Source organism: Fusarium tjaetaba (assembly GCF_013396195.1).
Source record: "Fusarium tjaetaba strain NRRL 66243 chromosome Unknown NRRL66243_c0000109, whole genome shotgun sequence".
Lineage (NCBI taxonomy): Eukaryota > Fungi > Ascomycota > Sordariomycetes > Hypocreales > Nectriaceae > Fusarium > Fusarium tjaetaba.
In genome coordinates this window covers 186628-209041 of record NW_023501305.1, presented here as the reverse complement: position 1 = coordinate 209041, position 22414 = coordinate 186628, and the positions used below count along the sequence as shown (strand labels likewise).

General features: G+C 49.0%; 7 protein-coding genes across 7 annotated transcripts; 3 read left to right on the top strand and 4 right to left on the bottom strand.

Annotated features, from left to right (window-relative positions):
• Positions 1-89: 89 nt before the first annotated feature.
• FTJAE_5678 (laccase precursor) lies at positions 90-2003 on the top strand (the record flags this gene model as incomplete). The annotated part of the gene is made up of 3 exons (XM_037352210.1): positions 90-354; positions 400-886; positions 932-2003. The coding sequence occupies 3 exons, from the start codon at positions 90-92 to the stop codon at positions 2001-2003; spliced, it is 1824 nt and encodes a 607-aa protein (XP_037207171.1).
• A 216-nt stretch (positions 2004-2219) lies between these two features.
• Positions 2220-4009, bottom strand: FTJAE_5677 (amino acid transporter AAT family; the record flags this gene model as incomplete). Its single annotated transcript, XM_037352209.1, has 5 exons — positions 2220-2625; positions 2675-3034; positions 3085-3190; positions 3247-3638; positions 3687-4009. The coding sequence occupies 5 exons, from the start codon at positions 4007-4009 to the stop codon at positions 2220-2222; spliced, it is 1587 nt and encodes a 528-aa protein (XP_037207170.1).
• Positions 4010-5861: 1852 nt separating this feature from the next.
• On the top strand, positions 5862-6807 carry FTJAE_5676 (oxidoreductase containing protein; the record flags this gene model as incomplete). The annotated part of the gene is made up of 2 exons (XM_037352208.1): positions 5862-6441; positions 6491-6807. The coding sequence occupies 2 exons, from the start codon at positions 5862-5864 to the stop codon at positions 6805-6807; spliced, it is 897 nt and encodes a 298-aa protein (XP_037207169.1).
• Positions 6808-7085: 278 nt separating this feature from the next.
• On the bottom strand, positions 7086-9716 carry FTJAE_5675 (pre-mRNA splicing PRP2; the record flags this gene model as incomplete). The annotated part of the gene is made up of 1 exon (XM_037352207.1): positions 7086-9716. The coding sequence occupies one exon, from the start codon at positions 9714-9716 to the stop codon at positions 7086-7088; it is 2631 nt and encodes an 876-aa protein (XP_037207168.1).
• Positions 9717-10862: 1146 nt separating this feature from the next.
• FTJAE_5674 (SCJ1) lies at positions 10863-12216 on the top strand (the record flags this gene model as incomplete). The annotated part of the gene is made up of 3 exons (XM_037352206.1): positions 10863-10940; positions 10993-11081; positions 11136-12216. The coding sequence occupies 3 exons, from the start codon at positions 10863-10865 to the stop codon at positions 12214-12216; spliced, it is 1248 nt and encodes a 415-aa protein (XP_037207167.1).
• A 1317-nt stretch (positions 12217-13533) lies between these two features.
• FTJAE_5673 (uncharacterized protein) lies at positions 13534-16843 on the bottom strand (the record flags this gene model as incomplete). The annotated part of the gene is made up of 2 exons (XM_037352205.1): positions 13534-14573; positions 14626-16843. The coding sequence occupies 2 exons, from the start codon at positions 16841-16843 to the stop codon at positions 13534-13536; spliced, it is 3258 nt and encodes a 1085-aa protein (XP_037207166.1).
• A 2106-nt stretch (positions 16844-18949) lies between these two features.
• FTJAE_5672 (COPII-coated vesicle (Erv41)) lies at positions 18950-20174 on the bottom strand (the record flags this gene model as incomplete). The annotated part of the gene is made up of 3 exons (XM_037352204.1): positions 18950-19404; positions 19452-20039; positions 20087-20174. The coding sequence occupies 3 exons, from the start codon at positions 20172-20174 to the stop codon at positions 18950-18952; spliced, it is 1131 nt and encodes a 376-aa protein (XP_037207165.1).
• Between the last annotated feature and the right edge of the window lie 2240 nt (positions 20175-22414).

Below are 22414 nucleotides of genomic sequence, written 5' to 3'. Positions count from 1 at the left end.
CGAGGACCTTTGTCAATATGAAGACACATACTTGATACCTATCCTGTCGTTCCTAAATTGGGCGTAGATCCCGCCTCAGTACTTGCAATATGTACTTCTCACTCACTTCTCTTATATTTCTCCCCTTACTCCTTCAATCGTTCATCACTTCAGTATCAGCTACATACTGGAACAACACCAAGAAATTTGACCTCACTATAACATGGGACGACTACGCCCCAGATGGCTTCTCACGAAAGATGCTGCTCGTGAATGGGCAGTCTCCTGGGCCTGTGCTTGAGATCAACCAGGATGATTTGGTGGTAGTCAAAGTCCACAATCAGTCCCCAGAGGAACTCACCATTCACTACCACGGTATATCTCTCATGTAACATATACTTCGAAATACTGACAGACTAGGACTGGAAATGAAAGGCACACCATGGACTGACGGTGTTCCCGGCGTTACACAGCATCCCATCAAGCCTGGATGCAGCTTCACTTACAAGTTTCACGCTACACAATACGGAAGTTTCTGGTATCACTCTCATCATCGGGGCCAAATCGAAGATGGTCTCTACGGGGCTATCATCATCCACCCACGACCCCACGAACCGAACCCGTTTCACTTGATCTCCGATGATAAAGAGACTTTGTATGAGATCCAAAAGGCGACGAGGCGTGTTAAGCCGGTTGTTATTTCTGACTTTGTGCACCTTACTTCTACTGAGAAGTGGGATATGACTGTGGCAGCTGGAATTGAAGATTCATGCTATGATTCGATCCTCTTTAATGGAAAGGGAAGAGTCGAGTGTCTGCCGAAGAATGTCGTGGCAGCCAATCTCAATGAGATTCAGAAGGGCTACCTTGAGTTGGTGCCAGGCGGTGCTGAGTTTACTGACAAATCGTAAGTCTCAAGGCAGATTTTACTGTTGATTACTGACACTTGCAGCTGCCTCCCTGCGTCTGCTCTTAATGCCCTCGCTGGTGGCCTAGGCAACGAAGATGCTCTGCTCCCAGGAACATTCTCCGGATGTAAAGAAACAGAAGGCCAAATCGAAGTCATCAGAGTCTCTAACAAACACTATTCTTCCTCAAAATGGGTCGCTTTCGACATTGTTGCTGCAGTCAACTTTGTCAACGGCGTCTTCTCCATTGACGGTCACGACATGTGGGTATACGCCATGGACGGCTCCTACATTCAACCTCAGAAAGTCCAAGCCATCGCCGCCACAAACGGAGATCGATATTCCGTTCTTGTCAAGGTTGAAAAGTCCGGAGACTTCAAAATGAGGTTCAATTCGAATAGTGCGCCGCAGATCATCAGCGGCCATGCTATCCTCTCAGTCGAGGGCTTCGGTTATGCACAAGAGGCTGAACCGTGGATCAACCTCGTGGGCATCCCTGTGTCAGAGGATGTCGTGGTATTTAACCAGGTGGTGGCATTTCCTTATCCCCCAGTGTCGATTTCGCCAACTGCTGATGTCACCTTTAATCTGACCATGGAGATCAAAGGTGCTTCGTATCTCTGGGCTTTGAACAGCACAGGTCTCATGTCCAAGGATCTCGATGAGCAGAGACCTACACTCTTCAACCCCCAGCCTTACATCCACAACAACGTTACAATCTCGACAAAACTGGGACAGTGGGTAGATCTCGTCTTCGTGGCAGCCATGTTTCCCCAACCTCCTCACCCGATTCACAAGCACGGTTCAAAGATGTACATGCTGGGCACAGGAACTGGCCCTTTCAGGTGGAGTTCTGTCGAAGAAGCTGCCAAAGAAATTCCCGACCAATTCAATCTTGTTAATCCGCCTCGAAGAGATGCGTTTCTTTCGGCGCCGGCGGATAAGGAGCCGAGCTGGGTGGTAGTTCGATATCATGCTGCTGATCCTGGACCTTGGTTGCTGCACTGTCATATTAATAATCACATGGTCGGTGGTATGATGATGGTTATACAGGATGGTGTTGATGCATGGCCGGAAGTTCCTGAGGAGTATGCTGAGGGTGGTGATGGAGAGTGAAGTGTTGGTGAAGGCGCATATGGAGCGAGCGATCTTTTGACTTCTCATCGAGACTAGGTCTCACCATTCGACTATTGTTTGTTAATAAACACCTTTCACATATGTTCAATCGGATATGTTGAATCGCCAGATGGAAGAGTGATCAAGAAATTCATCAAATTGCAATGCATCATGGTATCCTAAAAGAAATTGCAAATCATATTACATCCCGCCACATTAAAACAACCAAGTAACCACATTCTTCACCTTGGTCTTCCACCCCGTCTCCTCTGTGACCTTCTCCTCAATCGTATAAACATCCGTCTCAAGATCCATCTCGCTCAATCCCACAAACTTGGTCTTCTTGACAAGCTTCCACACCACAAACATGAGCAGCATGACGGGGAGCTCGATGTAAAAGCTGACGAAGCTGACACCGTCGAATTTGGGACTGAAGCAGCTCCAGCCCTGAACGAGAACGAGGAAACTGTTGAGAATGACGCAGATCCAGGGGCCGTAGGGATACGTCCAGTTCTTGAAGGGGAGAAGATGGGTTTTGCCCTGGAGTGCGAGGGCTTGGCGGAAGCGGATTGACGTGATGCCGATAGAGATCCAGCTGAGTTGGTTAGATACACCGACGATACTGTGCATGTTAGCTATGATCGAGCTTTACGTTCTGGTGGTCGACTTACTTCTGGAGCCAATTCCATAGATCTCCTGCTCCGATGAAACTCGAGCCAAAGCAAAGACCAGCCACGAATCCTGTCACAAGGACAGCAACCCAAGGCACCCTGTTCCTGTTGAGCTTTCCAAGGACCTTGGGGGCATGGCCCTCGATAGCAAGAGTGTACATCAATCTCACTCCAGCAAAGAGAGCGTGGTTTCCAGCAGACAGGACACTAGTGAGAATGACGGCGTTGATGACACTTCCAGCCGCTTTGGCGCCCGTCATTTCAAAAACGATGGTGAAAGGAGAAGTTCGGGTCTCCTTGGAGTTGAGGTCAGGATAGTTGTAAGGGACGTTGAGACCGATGAGAAGAATTGAAAGGAGACTGGTTCTGTTAGTGAGATGAGTGAGTGGGCGTGGGTGAATGGGACGTACTAGAAGAGGATAATTCGCCAAAAGACATTCTTGACGACCTTGGGGAGGTTTCTCGTAGGATCCTTGGTCTCACCAGCGGTGATGGCAATGCTCTCAGTTCCTCCATCTACGCCAGTCAGTTAGCTGCATCTCATACCAATGAGATTCACATTACAAACTTACAAGCAAAAGAAGCCGTGACAAAAACAGAGGCAAAGCCGCCAATTCCTCCAACAAAAGGCGCACCAGGGATATGCCAATATTTACCACCGATGTACTCTCCCGTCTCATTTCCACCACAATTAACAACAATGCCCATGACGATGAAGACAACAATGGTGATGACTTTTAGCAGACTGAGCCAGTACTCGAGTTCGCCATATGCTTTGACGGAAATAATGTTGACGCCGATGAGAACAACCCAGAAAATCAGACTGAGGGCCCAGCCGGGGAAGTTGTCGGTCCAGTACTGAAGAACGAGCTGCAGGGCGACGAGATCTGAGGCAGTGGATACAGCGTCGTTGAACCAGTAATTCCAAGTGAGAGCGAAGCCAAACGCATCATCAACAAAACGTCTACCTCATTAGCAACTGACCCTCCTATGGGGACGTAAGACAACTCACCCTGCAAAAGTACAAAAACTCCCAGCAACGGGTATAAACGCCGCCATCTCCCCCAAAGCCAACATGGTCGTAAACACGATAGCACCCACAATGGCATAGGCGATCAATATCGACGCTGGCCCACCCGTGGCCAGGGACTTTCCAGTGCCGAGAAACAGACCAGTACCGATGGTGCCGCCAATAGCAATCATCTGCACCTGGCGCGCTGAGAGCGAGCGCTGCAGAAGATCCTGTTGCGTGGGTCGCGGGGCGTCGCTGTGCGGTAGGTTCTCGACGTCATTGTCAGGAGACTTGCCATGTTCTTTTTCTGGTGAGAAGTTCATTATGACTGTATCTCAATCACAGCTGTGAATGAAGAGTGAGTAAAGACATGTAAGTTGGAATCTATAGAGATACAAGTTCATCTCTTGAGTAGATGGATGTATTTGACTTGGAGATCCGCAAAAACGAGGCACGAGGAATTGCGTGCTCAGAGGCAAATCCACTCTCCAATGTCAAGAGAGTTGCAGTTACGTACGAGCAAAGTGTATTTGGGTGGTATTTTATTACTATCCCCTTCCTTGCTGAACCATGTCAATGGGATCTTCAGAGTGACAAACTTGAACCCGCTAAGGGAAGGTCGCTAGGTTCGGATCTATGTAAGGTCGCTAAGCGCTAAAATTCTGTGGTAACGTCGCATGAGCCCACTTCTCCAGTGAATTCAGCCTGTTCACGTAGTTAATAACAAGATATGATTATATCTATTGTATATCTATACTCTTGACTTTTTCTCCAATACTTTCACGTATTCTCGAGTTCATATCTAACTATATTGGACGAGAATACGGATATCAAATTACAAAGTCACCCACCAAAAAAGTCACTACGGCGATTTAGAGGGTCACTCTCGGCCGGATGGCGGCTTATACACAAGTTGGGTTACCTCGCCGAGTTTTCCAGAAAATCTCTGCTTAGAAGGATTCCAACCTCATGGTTCAGTGGCCTGTGATTACATCTGACATGTTGTATATGAACTTGAATGTCGCACGCAATTCTTTCCTCAATGACAACACTGCCCATGTCTACCTCTTCTCATATTCAATACTGCTACTCACGAGACGTTACACAGCTCTCATGATGTTCGACATGGGTCAAGTCTAGTCTACCTAGTCTGGCCAAGCCGGGAATTAACATCTGAGCCAAGAATCGCCAAGATCTCTTTTTTCGCTTTCGTCCTCTTCTAGAAGCTTGCTTGGGTTAATAAGCAAAAGGCAAAGCAGCTCAGCTCCGAGATCATGCAACTTATTCCCGTGTGATTGTCTCTCTATCACTCCATGACTCTGCCTATCTCGCCACTCAGTGACCCTCTCACCTATTAATGTCTTTGTTGCTGTATTCAACACTGAAAATGTCACTTCATAGTCATCATAACCATTCTCACGAGCTTACCCACAGACAGTTACTTTGCTCGCATAAACATTTTTATACAGACTGTTCATTTGCATGGATCTCATTTCCACGTAGCATGAGATCTTGGATAGACTGAAACATCTGCTCGACTGAAAATGCACCCAGAACTGTTGACGATATTCAGCCAATGCGCGTCTTTTTATGCAATGTGTTCTTACAGTCAGTTCATAGCACATATGACTCCGAGACTCTGCCTAATATGATCCTAGAGCCAAGCAATGGCCACATATCCGTATCTCAACGGACCTGGCTGTAACTAACAATCCGTTAATTGTGTCTTCTAGATATTTGGCCTTGGCAGACTCAGTTTTGGTCTTGTCGGCTGTAACAGGCTCCCAACTTAGACTGGACCCAGTCTGCTGTGCTATGATTCTTCAAGGCTACCAAATTAATCATAGCCCTACCCAAGCATCGCCATCACCAATCTGTCCTCAATTTAATAGTCTACTAACAGTAACTTGCTTAATCTGCCTTGACTTATAGTGAAGGCCTAACTGTCACTGGCGTAGGACTTGTGGTGGCTGCATCTCCACACAGCCACTCCCTCCCAGCCCAGCCCAGCTCATAGGCAGCAACACCAACAATAAAACCACCAATATCTTGCCATAAAACTGTCCTTTTTGGAAAGATCTACTTAATAGGCATCAATATTCCTCTTCTCATAGTAGCATTAATTTTATTCCATGTCTCATCCTCTCAAGATACCCCTGTTATAGTGCTTATAAAATGTTATCCAACCTCGCCTCAAAACTAGGTCTCACCTCCAAACCCGCATCCCAATCCTTCCTCAAACCACGCGACCCTTCCAAGAACATGCTCACCAAAGTAGACTACACATCAAACGACATTCCCATCCCTGATGATTTCCTCTCTTCTCCGCCTGAAACCCCAATAACGACTCATCCCATCGACTTTGCAAACTCTCCTCTTCCTCAGTACGATGGCCACACGGCTATCGTGCTAGACAATGTCCTCTCACCAGAAGAATGCAACCAACTTCTCTCTCTAGCTGAAGCGTCTGTTCCAAGACCGGATGAGAGTGCTCCGGCTTGGAAACCTGCTTTGATAAGCGCCGGTCCTGGATGGGAGGCCCCAGCGCCCGGGTACAGGGAGAGTGATAGGATTATATGGAATCAGCAGACTGTTGTTGATCGCCTATGGGAGCGCTGCATGCTCTCCAAGGGGCTGCGGGAGCTTCTGGCCGTGGTGCCGCCGCAGCCCTATATGAAGGGTGGGAAATGGGTATTTAGTCGGTTCAACGAGAGGATGAGGTTCTTGAAGTATTCACCGGGACAATTCTTTAAACGTCAGTGTAACCAGCCATCTCTCATGTCCACAGCTAACATATCTCCCAGCTCACTGCGACGGTCCTTTCTACTATACCGAAGGTCCAGGAAAAGAGTTTGAGACTTTCTACACTGTTCACCTGTACCTCAATGACTCTGTTGAGAATGATCCAGCATCGGAACTTGAGGGTGGCGCAACTTCATTCCTTGACAGAAAGGGAGAGAAGAGAGTCGACGTGAACCCCAAAACTGGAAGCGTTCTCATCTTCCAACACAGAGGGCTTTTCCATGAAGGAGCAACGGTGCGCAAGGGGATCAAATACACCATGAGGACAGATATTCTCTACGAATGGGTGCCTGATAAGGAAACGGAAGAGGCCAACTAAGAGGGGCAAAAAAACTCGGGACCTCGATCTTGGTGTGGACAACCAGAGCCTGATGCTGACTGTCATCTTTTTAGACTATCTTTAGTGTGGATTTGCCTAATTGCATTCATTATCTAGAGCAATCCTAAGTTTGCCATAAGACTACTCAAGTTAGAGTAACAATCCCAAGTTTGCCATAGACTCCTCTAAAGTTATGGGTATTATGTTTATTGTTTAGAGCAACAATCCTAAGGTTGTCATAAGGCTACTCTAAGCTATGGATGTGCCGCCGCTACCTATTACCTATATTTCCGTTCCTTCGGCATCTTCTTCGCCACCAATTCCTCCATATCCTCCTTTTTATATACATGCGGTGCTAATTCCCCGAGCCATTTTGGCTCAATAGGCATCACACTGCGCATATAATCCTTGGTTGTCTGGACAAGCTCAAAATAAATTACCGTCTTCGCTGGGGGGTCAACGGACATCATGACACTGCTTGGGTGGATCCACATGGCTGTATTGCTCTTCACCATCCTGTAACCGTCACCACTCTTCTGCAGCCGTGCAGCGTTGAGGAAGAATCCCGATGTGATGGCACGTTTGATAGGCAGAAGGTTGGAGACACCACACGTAGACAACTCGACTTCGACCCTTTCGCATAGCTTTGCTAGTTGGTCACGAACGTCGCGTGCCCTTGTGAGAGACCGTTGTTGAAGAAAATTCTCCTTCGCCCAGATGGGGGAGAAGCCGCTGTCAACCCATTGGGTCCAGATGTTCAGAAGTGTGACGTGGTCACCTCCATCCTTGATGGTGAATCGGTTCCTGGCGCTGTCTGCTTCAATCTTCTTGTCCTTGGGTCGGAAGAACAGCGTAGAAGCTTCACCAAGCATCGATACAATGGATAGAACCTCTTCGACGCAGCCTTCCTTGCCGGCAGCCAACACTGCTTTGGCTAGCAAAGGGTCTGTAGGGAATTCGGCCATTTGTCGGCCAATTTTGGTCAACTCGCCACGATGATTCAACGCCTGCAGAGCGTATAACTGATTCAGCGCACCAATGAGAGAGTCTTTAGAAGGAGGATCCATGAAGTCGAAATCAAGCAGTTCATTGATGCCTAGGGACTTCAGTTGAAGCACAACACCATTCAGGTTTGTTCGCTGAATCTCTGGTGTAGTTGATTCGTCCATTTCGTTCATGTATGCGAATTTTGTATATAGACGGAAACACTTTCCTGGTCCAACACGACCGGCTCGACCACTTCGCTGGTTTGCAGATGCTCTCGAGCAAGGAACAACAACCAAGTTCGACGCACGGGTGGCGGGGTTGTAGACGTTTTCCTTGACATAACCAATATCAATAACGTAGACAATTCCATCGATGGTTAAACTGGTTTCGGCGATGTTGGTGGCCAAAATGACTTTACGAGCTCCTTCTGGTGTTGGTTCGAAGATCTTCGCCTGTAAATCGGACGGTAGGTTTGCGTAAATGGGGCAGATGATAAGTTCCTTGATGCGGTTGCCGAGCTTCTTTGCTGTTTGAGTAAGCTCAAGCTCGGCGGCTTCAATCTCATCTTGTCCGGTCAAGAAAATTAGAATATCACCCTTGGGCTGTGTTGTGTGAATCTGGAATGTTGTTACAATGGCCGCGGTCAGATAATTCGCTTCGGGAGCGGGTGTGTAGTAAATGTCGACTGGGTATTTTCGACCAGGAATATTGAAGATAGGGGCGTTGTCGAAATACTCTGAGAATCTCTCAGCGTTCATGGTAGCTGATGAAATCAGCAGCTTCAAATCAGGTCGCGATCTCGAGAGATCCTTGAGTAGCGCCAGGAGGATATCAGTGTGTACTGTGCGTTCGTGAGCTTCGTCGATCATCAGCGCTGAATACGACGAGAGTTCAGGGTCTGTCATGATTTCTCGTAATAACATTCCATCAGTCATGTACTTGAGGATGGTCTTGTCGCTGGTGCAGTCCTCGAATCGGATCGTATATCCGACCTCTCTACCGACTTTGACACCTACTTCATCAGCCACACGAGCTGCTACACTCATGGCGGCCACTCGACGAGGTTGTGTACATCCCACTTTCATGCCGTTCTTGGTATAACCCGCCTCGTGGAGATATTGTGGTAGCTGAGTCGTCTTTCCACTGCCAGTCTCTCCGACAATGACGAGAACTTGAAACTTCTCCAGCGCAGCGAGGAACTCGTCTCGATATTGGTAAATGGGCAGGCTCTTTCGTGTCTCCTGTATTGATAGTGCCTTCTTCTCGGCTTCATCGATCCGCGCCATCAGGGCTTGTTGTTCTTGGGTCAATTTTTGACGGTCGCCAGGCATTCTCGCGTCCGACTTCCACTGAATATACTGCGATTCGTCCATAACAAGGTCGTAATCGTCGTTCTCTCTTTCGGCGCGCTGGATTTGCGCTTTCACCTTTGTGGTTTGTTCCCGTTCCCATTCTTCATGCTCTGTGACGAATTTCTCCCGCCCGAACTGATCTCTTTCAATGTGCTTCTTATATAGTACCTCTTCCTTCTTCTTGCGATCGAGTCTTCCCTTCTCGGTGATGTAGTCCTCGGGCATGTAGTATCCATCTCGATGATCATCAATGTTAAGTCGCTCTTCGGCCAGTCGCAGGATCTCTCTGTTCTTGGCAAATTCGGCTTTCTCTTTTTCCGACAGTCGCACACCGCTCCTCAACTCATCCGTCTCCTCTGCAACCTGTTTTCGCAAGAGAGCAAGTCGTTCGGCTTCTCTTTTCTTGAGATATTCTTGTCGCGATCGTTCTCGAATATCGGGCAGCGCCGCCTTATTCCGTGCCGCGTCATCTTCGGTCTTCCTCTTTTTCGAGGACTTCTTCGATGACTCCCCCCTTTCCTCTCCCGCCTCTTCCTCCATAGGGAGGAATGCATAGCGTTTGGCGCTCATGATGTGTGTGTTGTCGAGTTGAAGTGGAAATAATAGGTGGGTCCGGGGAACTTAGACGATGGAAATATTGATCACGTGACGCTTCGGAGCTTGAATCGCTGTCAATCAAGGGCTTGCCTTATATACATAAATTCGTATTGAGTTTGGTTGCATTGAATCCTAAATAATAAAAGACTTAGGTAACTTGGTATAAGTTTAGGATAGTCTTAGTATACCTTTTGCTGAGTTTATTTTGACTCCTCATCTGTCTGGTGTTTTCTTGCCCCTTGAAGGCAGCATAGGCAGTAAGGTATGCAAAAGTCATTCCCTATTTACCTCCGGTCCCGTGGGGCGGCTAAAGATCTGTGTCACCAAAGGTCGAGTCTCGCACTCACTGGTTGTTTACTGTAACAGGCAGCGAGCAAGGTCGATGGCGAAGCATCAACATCCAGTGTCGATATTCAAACATTAGGATAGATTTAGGACTACGTTGATGAGTAGCTTATTTAGATTTAGGTATGGCTTCTTAACTGGGGGTCTTGCAGCCAGTTCAAGCTTAGTACAAAACCATGCTGGAAACTAACAGTTGAGTTGAGTTATAGACCGACCATAGGAGGATACCCTCAGGAAGCAAGAAATAATAAGAGTTTAGAAGAGGGTGTCAAAATAAACTAACTAAAGAGTTTCCTAAGCTTAGGCTAAATTAACTAAATATTTTTATCTTTCAGGATTCAGGTCCTGACTTTTCTTTTTCCTCCCCTAGGATGCTTCTTGATCTCCAAGTGAGTGAGTGAATGCTCTTGTGTGGGGCACAGAGCTGAGGGTGGCATTATGCCTGACAGCGGAGAAAGCATAATCCGACAGTGAGTCAAGCCTCTTGGCCAGTCACACACCCTCGATAAGAGTCCCCTTGGCAGGGGTCTACTGATAAGCTTGCTGCTGTCCCAAAAAGTGTAGCATAGCACTTGATAACACGCTGGTGTTTCGAGGTTCAGGCGACTTTCTTTGTTCGTTCTTCATCGAGTTCAACTCACCCTCCTTAGCTCCTTGCAACATCTCGAAGTCTGTCCTTCTTTACCACTCAAGGTCGGAAGTTTCAGTTTGTTTATATAAATTCTCTTTCCATCTTTTCTTTTTCTTTTTTATATCTGCAGGAAGAAGAACAAGATGTTGTTCCATACAGCGGCCCTCGTGGTCCTTCTAGCTCTGGTCCAGCTAGCTGTATGCGCCCAGGACTATTACAAGGTATAACAATTCCCATGTGCCCATAAATATGCAGATTCTGACAGTTTTGCAGGTTCTCGGTGTAAGCAGGCAAGCAGGGAAGAAGGAATTAAAGCAGGCATATCGTCAATTGTCGAAGAAGTTCCATCCAGACAAGAATCCGTATGCCCCTCCGATCCACCCCCCTGCTTGATTTCTAATACTGACCTTTTCCAGTGGCGATGACACAGCACACGATAAGTTCGTCGAAGTTTCCGAAGCTTACGATGTCTTGAGCGATGAGGAAATGCGCAAAGTTTACGACCAATACGGCCACGAAGGTGTTCAACAGCGCCGCCAAGGAGGAGGAGGTGGTGGTGGCCATGATCCCTTCGATCTCTTCAGCCGCTTCTTCGGTGGGCACGGCCACTTCGGACGAGCATCCAGCGAGCCCCGAGGCCACAATGTCGAAGTCCGTGTAGAAATCTCCCTCCGCGACTTTTATAACGGCGCCACCACCGAGTTCTCCTGGCAGAAGCAACATATCTGTGAAGCCTGCGAAGGCACCGGAAGTGCAGATGGGCAAGTCGATACCTGTCATACTTGCGGCGGTCATGGTGTACGCATCGTCAAGCGTCAGCTCGCTCCCGGAATGTTTCAGCAATTTCAGCAAAGATGCGATGCTTGTGGCGGTAGGGGCAAGAACATCAAGCACAAGTGCAAGGTCTGCCAGGGTGAACGGGTTGAGAGGAAGGCGACGACTGTTCAACTCAACGTCCAGCGTGGAGCCGCCCGCGACTCTCGTGTTGTCTACGAAAACGAAGCTGATGAGAGTCCTGATTGGGTTCCTGGCGACTTGTTGGTGACATTATCTGAGAGGGCTCCATCATATGACAACAATCCCGATAAGACCGATGGCGCATTCTTCCGTCGCAAGGGTGACGATCTGTACTGGACCGAAGTTCTCTCTCTTCGAGAAGCTTGGATGGGCGGCTGGACTCGCAACCTCACTCATCTCGATAACCACGTCGTGCGGTTAAGTCGACCCCGTGGTAAGGTTGTCCAGCCCGGCCACGTCGAGACTGTGGCTGGAGAGGGTATGCCCATCTGGCACGAGGATGGCGACAGCGTGTACCACAAGACCGAGTTCGGAAACCTATACGTCGAGTACGCAATCGTACTACCCGATCAGATGGACACCAACATGGAAAGCGATTTCTGGAGCCTCTGGGAGAAGTGGCGACTCAAGAGCGGCGTCGATCTACATAAAGACAGCGGACGACCAGAACCTGCAGCGCACGCTAGAGATGAGTTATAATGAGAAAAAGGTGATCGGCGTCGAGGATGAGGAGTTAGTTGTATGATTTATAAGAAGGGGGGCTTATATATATATTAGTGTCGATACGAAAGGATACCAACGGCATGTTTCAGAATATTATAGACGTTATGGAAATGTCCATGTTACAAGTACAAGATGCTTAAGGGTCTGTTGGTGTTGTTGTGAGGTCCAGGAACCGGAACAAAACCTCCAGTTACTGACAACGGTAAAGATGTGCCCCACAGAATGTAACATCGACTTACAAGGAATCACCCAGAACAATCCAACACTCTCACAGTATTTCAGAACCTCATATCATACAATCGCATACCTAAAGGAACTAATCCTCCATCGACTACATCTCAAAGCTTAAGCGAAACTTCTACAACATTGGACCCTTGCTCTAACTAATGTGGCTTAGACCTCTCCATAAATGAAGCCATCACAGCCTAACAGCAGCGCCCATCAGATAACTATATAAATTCAATGCAATCAATCATATCTCGCCTTTTTCTTCCTTTTCCTCTCTTTCCCTTCCTTTTTTTCCTTCTTCTGTCCTTGACAATCATGACAGTGACCACTCCTTAGAACATAACATGTCAAGTTCAGACTCAACCACCACAAACACTCCTGGAAACAACACCCCTACCACGTCGACGCCAGACGTGATAGAAGTTTCCCGCTCGGACCTTGTCACAGTCAAAGACACGGACTATGACACGGACAAGTACGTTATCCTCTGCGGGAAATGTGGCGGCGTCTTGAACGTCGCTAAATACAGCTGCATGTGCGAGCATGGTTCTGATGCTGCTCGCGCTGCTTGATTGGTTTATACGATTCTACCAAAGACAGTCGCAAGAAGCGATATGCATATACATACGTTACTTTCAAAACAAGATGCTTGCCTCCTCTACCATTCGTCCCAGTTCAAACGAGGTAATACAAAGGATCGAGCTTCAGCTCTCCTACAAACTCCACTCAAAATAATACATCAAAGACTCACACTTCAGCCACAAGCAATACTCAATCAACATTGCTACACAGCTGCAGTGCGGCTCCATCATCACGTCTTGTTATAAAAGCATCACCTTTCACAGGGCATATAGAGGGTTACAATTTGGAAAGGTTAGAGACAAAACACACATAGACGGAATGGGGACATCATATACGAAAAGACATCAAACCGTGTTTCTCTATATCGGCCGTAATGTATAATAGTCATAACATCATATCATAAAGCTCAGGTTCAACTGGAAAAGCAGACCATTAATCATATCCTTCCAAAGAAATCATCCCAAAATCACAGTCGTCAAGTCGTTAGTCTCTGTGTCTCCTTCTGCGTCTTCTTCTTTCGTGACCTCCATCTTCAATAGCTTCTCGTTGTTCTGGTTCTTGAAGTCCTCCAAGAATATTCCCAATTAGACCAAGCCATCCGCTTTTACCTTCAAGTGCTCCAGTGACTCCACGAACAATCTGGTCCACAGCTTGACTATCCGTTCCTGCTACTTGCCAAGCTCCTTTGATGTCCCAATCATCCCGATGTCTGGGTTTATACTGAAAATCACCTTGTCTGCGTGTCCAACTACGGCTCCTACTCGATCGTCCATCCAGGGGCCTACCCTGTCTGTCAAATCGATCGGGTAGTTCTTCGACAGACTCATCCGAGCTGGAGTCATCATCTCGATGACGACGTCTCCGTCCAAAGTAGTCATCCATTTCCATAGCAGGAGGAGTGGACTTCGAACGTGGCCTAGTGGGTACAAGGCCTTGAAGTAGGTCATGAGCCTCTTGCTCCTGTCTCTCCTTTTCTTCCTTGGCTGCTGTTTCCTCACGGTGTCGCCTCATTGTCATAGAGCTCTTCGGTGACAAAGGACCAAACACTACCGACTTGGCCGGTTGGCCCTCATCAGACGAGTCTAGACTATCTGTTGCGGAGTCAGCTTCCGTTTCTTCACCTGTGCCAACAACCCTCCCAGTACGGTCGGACGCACCCTCATCAAGGCTTCTGGAGCCAAGGTTGTGGACAGGATTACTCACATTGTCAGGCGCTCTTGGACCGCCAGCCGGTGGAGGTCCCGGAGGTCCTGGAGGGGGCGGTGGTGGCCCAGGAGGTCCTGGCGGTGGGTAGGTGGCGGGTCCTGTGGAAAGTCCTCGAGGAGGTCCAGGAGGCGGCGGGGGGTAGCCAGTATAGTCTTGAGGAACGTACGGCTGGAAGTCAGCAGCACGGTCCGGAATATTGGTGTAAGGATTTCCAGGTGGAGGAGTCGGGTCCATAGGATAAGGTGGGAAGCCAGCGCCACCAGAAGCCATGGGTGGTGAACGTGAGCGAGGTCGACGATCATCATAGTCGTCATATCCTATTTCATAGTGGTCAGTCAACACAGTCACGGTCACTCAAGGACTGCTCACGTTTCCTGGAACGACTTCGGGATCGGGTTCGCGAAGGAGATCTGGTGGCTCGACCACGACGGTCTCGCTCATCTTCTCGCTCGCGTTCTCTTTCAAGTTCAAGTCTTCGTTCCCTAGAGCGCTGCTCTCTCTTCTCCCTGTCCTTCTTGTCCTTGTATTCCTTGATACCAAGGGCTGCAGCTCCTGCGGCTGCGGCGGCCCCGAGTCGGCTTCTGCTGCGTTTACGGTTATTGTCGGATCCCGCAGACGACGCGGATCGACTTCGGTCGCGTCGTCTACGGCGTCGACGTCTTGCCTCCGCTTCGGATTCGTAGCCTCGCGACGTTGAGGCCGGCGGTTGCGTCGCGAGGGGATCGGTGCCGTATTCAACTACGGGGCCTAGCTCAGGATCAGTCCCGCGCTCTGAACGAATGGATCTGGCCTTGGACCTGCTCCTGCTCCGGCTTCTCGAGGGGCCTCGGCGGTAGTACTCATCATCGCTGCTATCGTCACTGCCATCCTTCTTTTCCTTGCGCTTCTTCCAAACGTGGTGCGCAGCCTTGGCTGCTACAGCGGCACCAGCGATCTCGGCACCGCGGCGAAGTCTAGACTTGCTGCGGCTCCTTGATCGGCTGCGGCTGCGCGAGCTACTTGACCTACTGCTGCTGCGACCTCGAGATGACTTGGACCTGTTGCGAATGTGCTTGGCAATGCCTGCAGCAGCAACAGTTCCCAGAGCTGCCTTGGCTGCCGTCGACAAACTACGACGCCGGCTACCGCGGCTAGTGCTCTTTGTCGTCGTGGTCTTTCGAATGATGGATCGCGAACGAGAACGCGAGTAGTCATCAGAGTAATAACCACGGCGACGGCTTCTGCCTCGAATCGCCTCCTCCTTTTCAATCTTATTGGACTGGTAGTATTTGGCGGCACCAGCAGCAGCTAGAGCAACAGCAGCGATTCCGAGACCCTGCTTAAGTCGAGAGGAGCGGTCGGGAGACTCATCGTCACCATGCCAGCGATCGCCATAAGCGCTACGAGCTCGGCGCAAAGCCTCAGTGCCAAGAGCGCCAAGAGCAGCTCCAGCAATGACCTTGCGGCCGCGGTTTTCAGGCAGTTCACCGTAGCTGTCGCGGCGACTGTTGAGAAGAGCTGTGACACCCGCACCAGCAAGAGCGCCTTCAGCCAAATGTCGCTTGTGGTGGGGACTTTCGCTGCCTTCGCGGCGACGAATAACTTTGCGTCGGACGTAATAATCATCGTCATCACTGTGGTAGCCGTGATCACGACGTCTGCGGTCATATCGCTCAATGGCGTAGTCACGGTCTCCACGAGAGTCGCGGTGTTCGTGGCGATAGTAATACTCCTCCTCCGAAGGGCGATGTCGGTGCTCGTGTCGGTGCTCTCGATGCTCCCTTCTAACTACAACTTGTTGTCTTTCAGGCTCTCTCTCACGAATGACAACTACGCCAGGCTGCTGTTGCTGGCGAGGAGAAACAATGACTGGAGCCGGGGGAGGAGCTTCTTGAACAATGATCTTCTGTGGTTCAGGCGCACGCTGTCGAATGATTACAGGAGCTGGAGGAGGCGGTGGGTCGTAAGGGGTGTAGTATTCCGTCTCCTTGCGGTATCGCTCAACGTCGCATCCATGGGTGTCGTCGATATGTTCCTCAACACGCTTCTCAACACGGTAATCGCCGTTATCTCGGCGTTCAGTCCTAACCATTTGATTCTCAACCTTGACGTCCTCGTCAAACAAAGCGTCAAAGCGAGATCGTCGGTCCCAGTCACGCTCAACTTCCTTGGTCTCTACGAAAGCTGGCGCACGAGATCGATCTCCAACCTGAGAAGGCGCAGGCATTGGCATAGGTGGGGGTGGAGGAGGATAAGTCTCTCGTTCAGTCTCCTTTTCGTAAACGTAAGATCGAGGAGCCGTGTCTCGACCACGGTCCTCGTGAAAACTAGCATGAGAGGGAGCTCCTTCAAAAGCAGAGCGAGGGCGATCCGGGACGAAAGAGCGTCGGTCGTGTTCAGCTAAGTCGCCAGAAGAGCGACCATAGCGGGAGAAATGGGAGCGTCCATCATCAAATTCGGAACCTCGTTCGAAGCGATCAGATCTGCTTGGTGCGACCTTGTATCGTCTGATCGTGGTTTTGCGATAGCGCTCGTCGTCTGAAGAGCCATCGTCTCGCTCCCAGTCCCTCTCACGATAGACGCGGGACTCTCTGTAGACGTCACCCATCGCGGGATGTGACAGGGGGGGTATAAGGCTGTGCGATAGAGTTATGAGGATCCAAAAGAGGGAAGTTCGTCAAAAAATGGAAGTAAATCCAAAGATTTAGTATAGAAAACGCCTAACGAGAAATCAACAGCGAAATCTAGGTTCGTTTACTTGTTTGTATGCTTGTATGAGGAAGAACGGGACGGGAGAGAAGTGGTTTGGTGGAGGGGGAAAAAGCTGGGAAGTAACCAAGATGAGCTATGACGGAACCTGCTGAGAGCGAGAAGAAAGAGAACTGGGCACCCGGAATGAATGAGTGAATGGCTGGGCTGGGCTTTGATTCTGATTCATCCAGGCGCAGTTAGCGTGGACAGGGCATGGGCATGGGCATGGACATCAGTGCCCGGCTCCAGCGTGTGAGTGTGCGTGGAGCCCTTAAACTTCAGTGGACAACTTTTCTGGCAGGGGTTGGGAGAGAAAGCCTGCTGTGGCTATGATGGAAGATGATGCTGCTTATGCAGTAGAGCATGGCACGGGATTGGGCGAGATATCGTGATGGGTGGCAGAAGGTCTCTTGTTCTGCCCGGCTGATGCTGGGCGTCCTGAGACCGAAGCCAATCAGGTCTTTGGTAGAGTCAACTTCAATGCAACCTCAGATAGAATCTGTAGTCATGGGGAGAAGAGAATCGTTCTTTTCTGGGTTATCTCGGGCGGGCAGTTTTTCTTGATCAACTGTCAGGGATCGTTTATGCCCGAAATATGATTCCAAGATCCACAGACGATACCAAGAATATCGAGTCCATCCAGTCCAGTCGAACTCCAGTCGAGTTGGGCACAGAGCCTCACCAAACGCATTGACTCAAACGGCAAACAAGCATTCAATATCTATAGTAGTACCCAATAGCTGAATGCACTCTTTGTCCCGTCTCTTTCAACCCTTGTTACACCAAACGGTTCATGTAAACGCCCGTCTCGAGTTAGACAGATCCAGGCCTATCCCGCCCTGTCTCCTGTCGCAATTAAAAACCCCAACAAACTTGAAAAGTCAAAAGACAAAAGAAGGACCAAACTCGCACGGGGTCACCCTCCCTCTCGGTCGGGATCTAAAGAGCCCACCTCAAACCAAGGCCCAGTTCTTCATTCATCGACAGGGACATTTCCTAGAACTCGAGGAACGAAAGGAATGAGGCGACGAAGCTTTCCATCTTCTCGACCTAGAGACTGGAGTGCCGAACCGTGAACCTTGGTCGATCTCGTGCGAATCAATAAGAGCGTGCATCATCGTGAGCAAGCTACAGGTCTCGGGCTGTCTCCACTCAGACTGGGCTGTCGCCGGTGTCGTCATAGGCTTTTAATGGAAGAACCCCACCTCTTAAAACCCTTGACCCATCAACGATCAACATCTTGGTTCTTATTATTCTCAGTTGCCAGCGGAGTCACCTCACCTCAGCCTAGATCCATCATATTATTAACAGTAATAAAAAAAGAAAGCAATGAAAAAACAAATCATCAGGAGAGACATTTCCAGAGTCATCAGGCTCCGCTTTTCAAGGTCAATTGATTACGCGGTCTCTTGAGGTTTGAGTCACCAGACTCTCTTTGTCAAGACCACATGCACAATCAGATGCTGACAGACCATCGTCGAGAAGGGTCTCCGTTTGATGGCCTTTTCCGTAGTTCCGTCGTGTTCTCATGACTGGAATGTTCCATGCTTCTGCCTTTTCCCATACCAGCATGGAGGCGTTTTCAATACGGCCGACTTATGAGATCGGGCAAAAGCACTTTAACTCCAGGGATGGGAAATAAAAGGATTGGTTCTTTGTTGTAGAGAAGAGGCGTTTGGCTTTGCGCTCTCTAAGCCACATTCACTAATGCATCCTTGCTACGAGCAGACGAATTATCACTGAGTGCTTTACAGGGTAGTCAACCTGACCATCTTGGCAAATTCACAAACATTGGCTACTGCTTTATGCAAATCTGTTATCAATTCTCTTATGCTAAAATCGAAATCCCATGTTTTGACCTAAACTCCATAAATCAGTTGTATATAACCCCAAGCCATAACTCCTTCTGCTTGGCTCTCCAGCAGCGCTGTATGCTACATGCTTGTATTCCTTATCCATCTATCTACTCATCAAAGCCCTCCTTGGTTCCCAACACACCAACACCACCGTTGCTGCGTCGCCGCCGACCAATAACCTCGTGGATCCAATCACTGATAGTGAAACCCCAGTGTCCTGCGACGAGGACACCGCTCATGATGTTGATGATCTTGACCAGCAGGCTGATGATACCGTCGCGGCTCTCGTGAACGGTCAACAGGATTGGCTCGATATCGTACTTGAAAAAAATACCAGGGATATATCGCTCGTCGACCGCCTTGCTCTGTTCGGTAACAGCATATTGGTTGGTAAGGATGGACTTCGAGTTGACGCTATACACAGTAGGCACAACAGAGAGGTAGTATTGGAACTTGTGGAAGTTGCCGGGAGCTGTGTTGACGGTGCCGTCGAGAGGGTTGACCAGCGAAGGGTAAAATGGGCCGTATGAAAGCTCCGAAATGATATGCGAGAAGTTGAACTCTGTGACTGGTCAGCACACGATACGGAACACAATTCGTTAGGCTTACTGCTGTGGTCGAGATGCTCGCCATTGCCCCTATAACCATGGCCTCGCGCAGTGATATGGAAATCACCTTGCACCTTGTTCAAGTCCAAACTTCCATAGATACGACAACTATCGGCATTGCCCCTGAACTTGGGTGTCTTTGCCCACTTGGCCCTCTTCTTGCCAAGCGCAACAATATCGTGAACGTGCTCCTCGCCGAAACCCTCATCCTCGTATCCCAACTCGTCGTAGCCAGAACCAGTGTTGACGCGGCCATGGCTATCCCGCCCGAGCTTGTGCATGCCCTTGTTGTCGACCCATTGACTCCAGAGTGTCCTGTCAGCCTTGAGACGCTTAGCAGCTAGGATATGATCGCCAGACGCATCCTGGACATTGACATGGATATCATCGCAGTTCATCTTCACCACGATGTCCATGTTGATCTGGAGCTCTCGCGAAACACCAGCCTCGACCTCGAAGTTGTGAGACTCTGCGCCGCGCCACCAGCGACCGAGTTCGCCCCAGATGAGGACAATTGAGATGATGGACACGGCGACTGTCCACTTTCCACCTCCCGATGTTCTTTGGATGTATTGCGGTTTCGATTTGGCTGTCGAGAGTTAGCGCACATAAGCCCGGCAGCGATGAGAGACGTACGGAATGCATCGAAAGCGCTGACCAAGCTTCCCTCCTTAGGACCAAACCTGTCCTCGTCATAATCCGACTTTTCCATTCCGTTCATCATCTTTGCAAAAGTCTTCTAGTCCCGCTAGGTCGAATATATACAATAAAAGCTGTTTCGATGTGTTGAGGTCGCGAAATCGGTCCCGTCGCAAATTATGGTCGAGAGCCGCTTGGTCGACAGCAAATGCGCAGAGAGTTTGAGCCTATTGCCGCATGCCTCGGTGAAATAACGGTCGAAGGACTGGAAACCAATTGGAACCGGCTTCAGTGGTCTTGGAAGATTCGCTCGAAAATCGACCGGGAATTTGTCGTGAACGAAATTGGGAGTTCTCTATGTCGTCGCTTCGTTGCGCTGACAGCCGCAATCAGAAAGGACAGCTATCTGTAACTAAACTCGTCCCCCCTAAAGCAGCGTCGTCAGGGTCCAGTCGCTGATTGGTGGGTAAAGCCAAGATGGGATAAAGTGTCGCCGAACCGAGCTTGTTCCTGAATCGAGGTCGGCTTTAGAGCGGAATTACTCGAGTAGCGGTTCCACTTCAAGCACAAATGGCGACATCACTGCGTCTACCTATTCAAAGCCTTCTAGCTCGAGATCGTCAGTTCTCATGATACCACATGATAGGTAATCAACTATCATGAGACTGGTAGAAGATTTATCGACATCAGCTAGGATAGCGGCTGCATCAGGCAACATGACAGACCGCACCTGGATTTCGTGGCTGCAAGTATGAAATTTCAAACAAACAAGAGATGACATAGGCCCGGGACTCATACTTGAGAAATTGATATTTTCTCCGAATTTACCATGAGATTGTTTCTAAACTGCGTTGGATAAGGGACATGATGGCTTCTCCGGTTGAACAGATATCTCTCTCGTGAATGCTTATGAATCATTATTGCTATGGTCGGAACTGAGACCAGTCCTTGAACTTGGAATGAATTAACTTTAGATAATACTTACCTTTGATTACTTGAAGGTAGTTCAACAGCAGATATCGGGTCACGGGTGGAAGTATCTATCAAATGTGTGTTTTCGGGCGAAGGGCTCATGATATGTCGATTGGAGGAAGTGGAAGTCGTACCAAACTGGCCTTCGAATCAATAGAGCCAGCTTTCATGGTAGGTCAATGTTGGGGTATTTCGAAGAAAAGCATTGTGAGATTTCATGCCGCTCAACTGTGAGATCTCTCAGACCATAATGGTTCGGAGAGACAAATACTAGACACGGTACAGAGCTACAAGCGCTGACCCAATATCCTCTTTCTCAGTCATTTGTAGAACGAGAAACAGTGCTTGAAATTGCGTCAAGTACCATTTTAACACGAGAACTCTTATATCCAAGAATCAAGCTTATATCCATCCTGTACTTCATAAGAAATTGGTCAGTGACTGGACTGCACTCTCTTGGCTTTGGCGAGTCTTTGGGAAGGTTACGATACGGATATAGGAAATTCGAGTAGTCAACTGTGAACTATAATGTTGACGGTACTTGAGATTTATTAATCTCCAAATTGTCCCATTTACGACAAAGCTTGTAGCCTGCAGAGGGATAATTCGATAGAGATTTTAGAGGCGAAAATGCCGTAATGGTTCGTCACGATCACCATGTGTATCAATTGAGGGAGGTAAAGCATTCCAAGGAGCGCCACTGACAGAAACCTGCTCGGTCCGACTGTATCTCGACAAAGTCGATCATCTCAGCACTGTTGAATGAATACTGGGTCCGTCGTCCATTTTCTGGGGGATTTTCAAGGGCAATGTTGGTTCGGACCAGTTCCCCCCACCATCTCGATCCTCCGAGATAAAGTAAATGGAGAATATGGAGAAGTAGTAGATGGGTCGAGCGTTGGTGCGCATGGATGTAGATTGCTTAAATCAAGCTCACATGTTTATATGTCTACGGTTTCAACTGTAATTGAAGCCTGTTAAAACCCGATCAACGGGAATACGGATCACGTGGTCACTCTACCTGAAGGCAATCATCTCGGCGCCGAGACGGGAGACCACGCGAACGACAACGGGACAAGGTAAACTTGGCAGCTGGGCATCTTGGCATACCAGACCCTGGGTCGCGAATCGGAAAAGTGTGCCGATAAGCGCCTTGGCATTGAACAAAGATATCGACGACATGGTTTGTGTTTGAAGCATTAACGACACCAAAAGCGCGCTCAAGAAAGAGGAAAATAGCATGGAGATGGGCATCTAGCAAAGACAAATAACAATGTCAATTAGGTTTTCGGCAGAAGCGAAAGAATCGGGTGATTCGGGGCGGAATAAGCTTGCAGGGCGGGCTCCTCCATT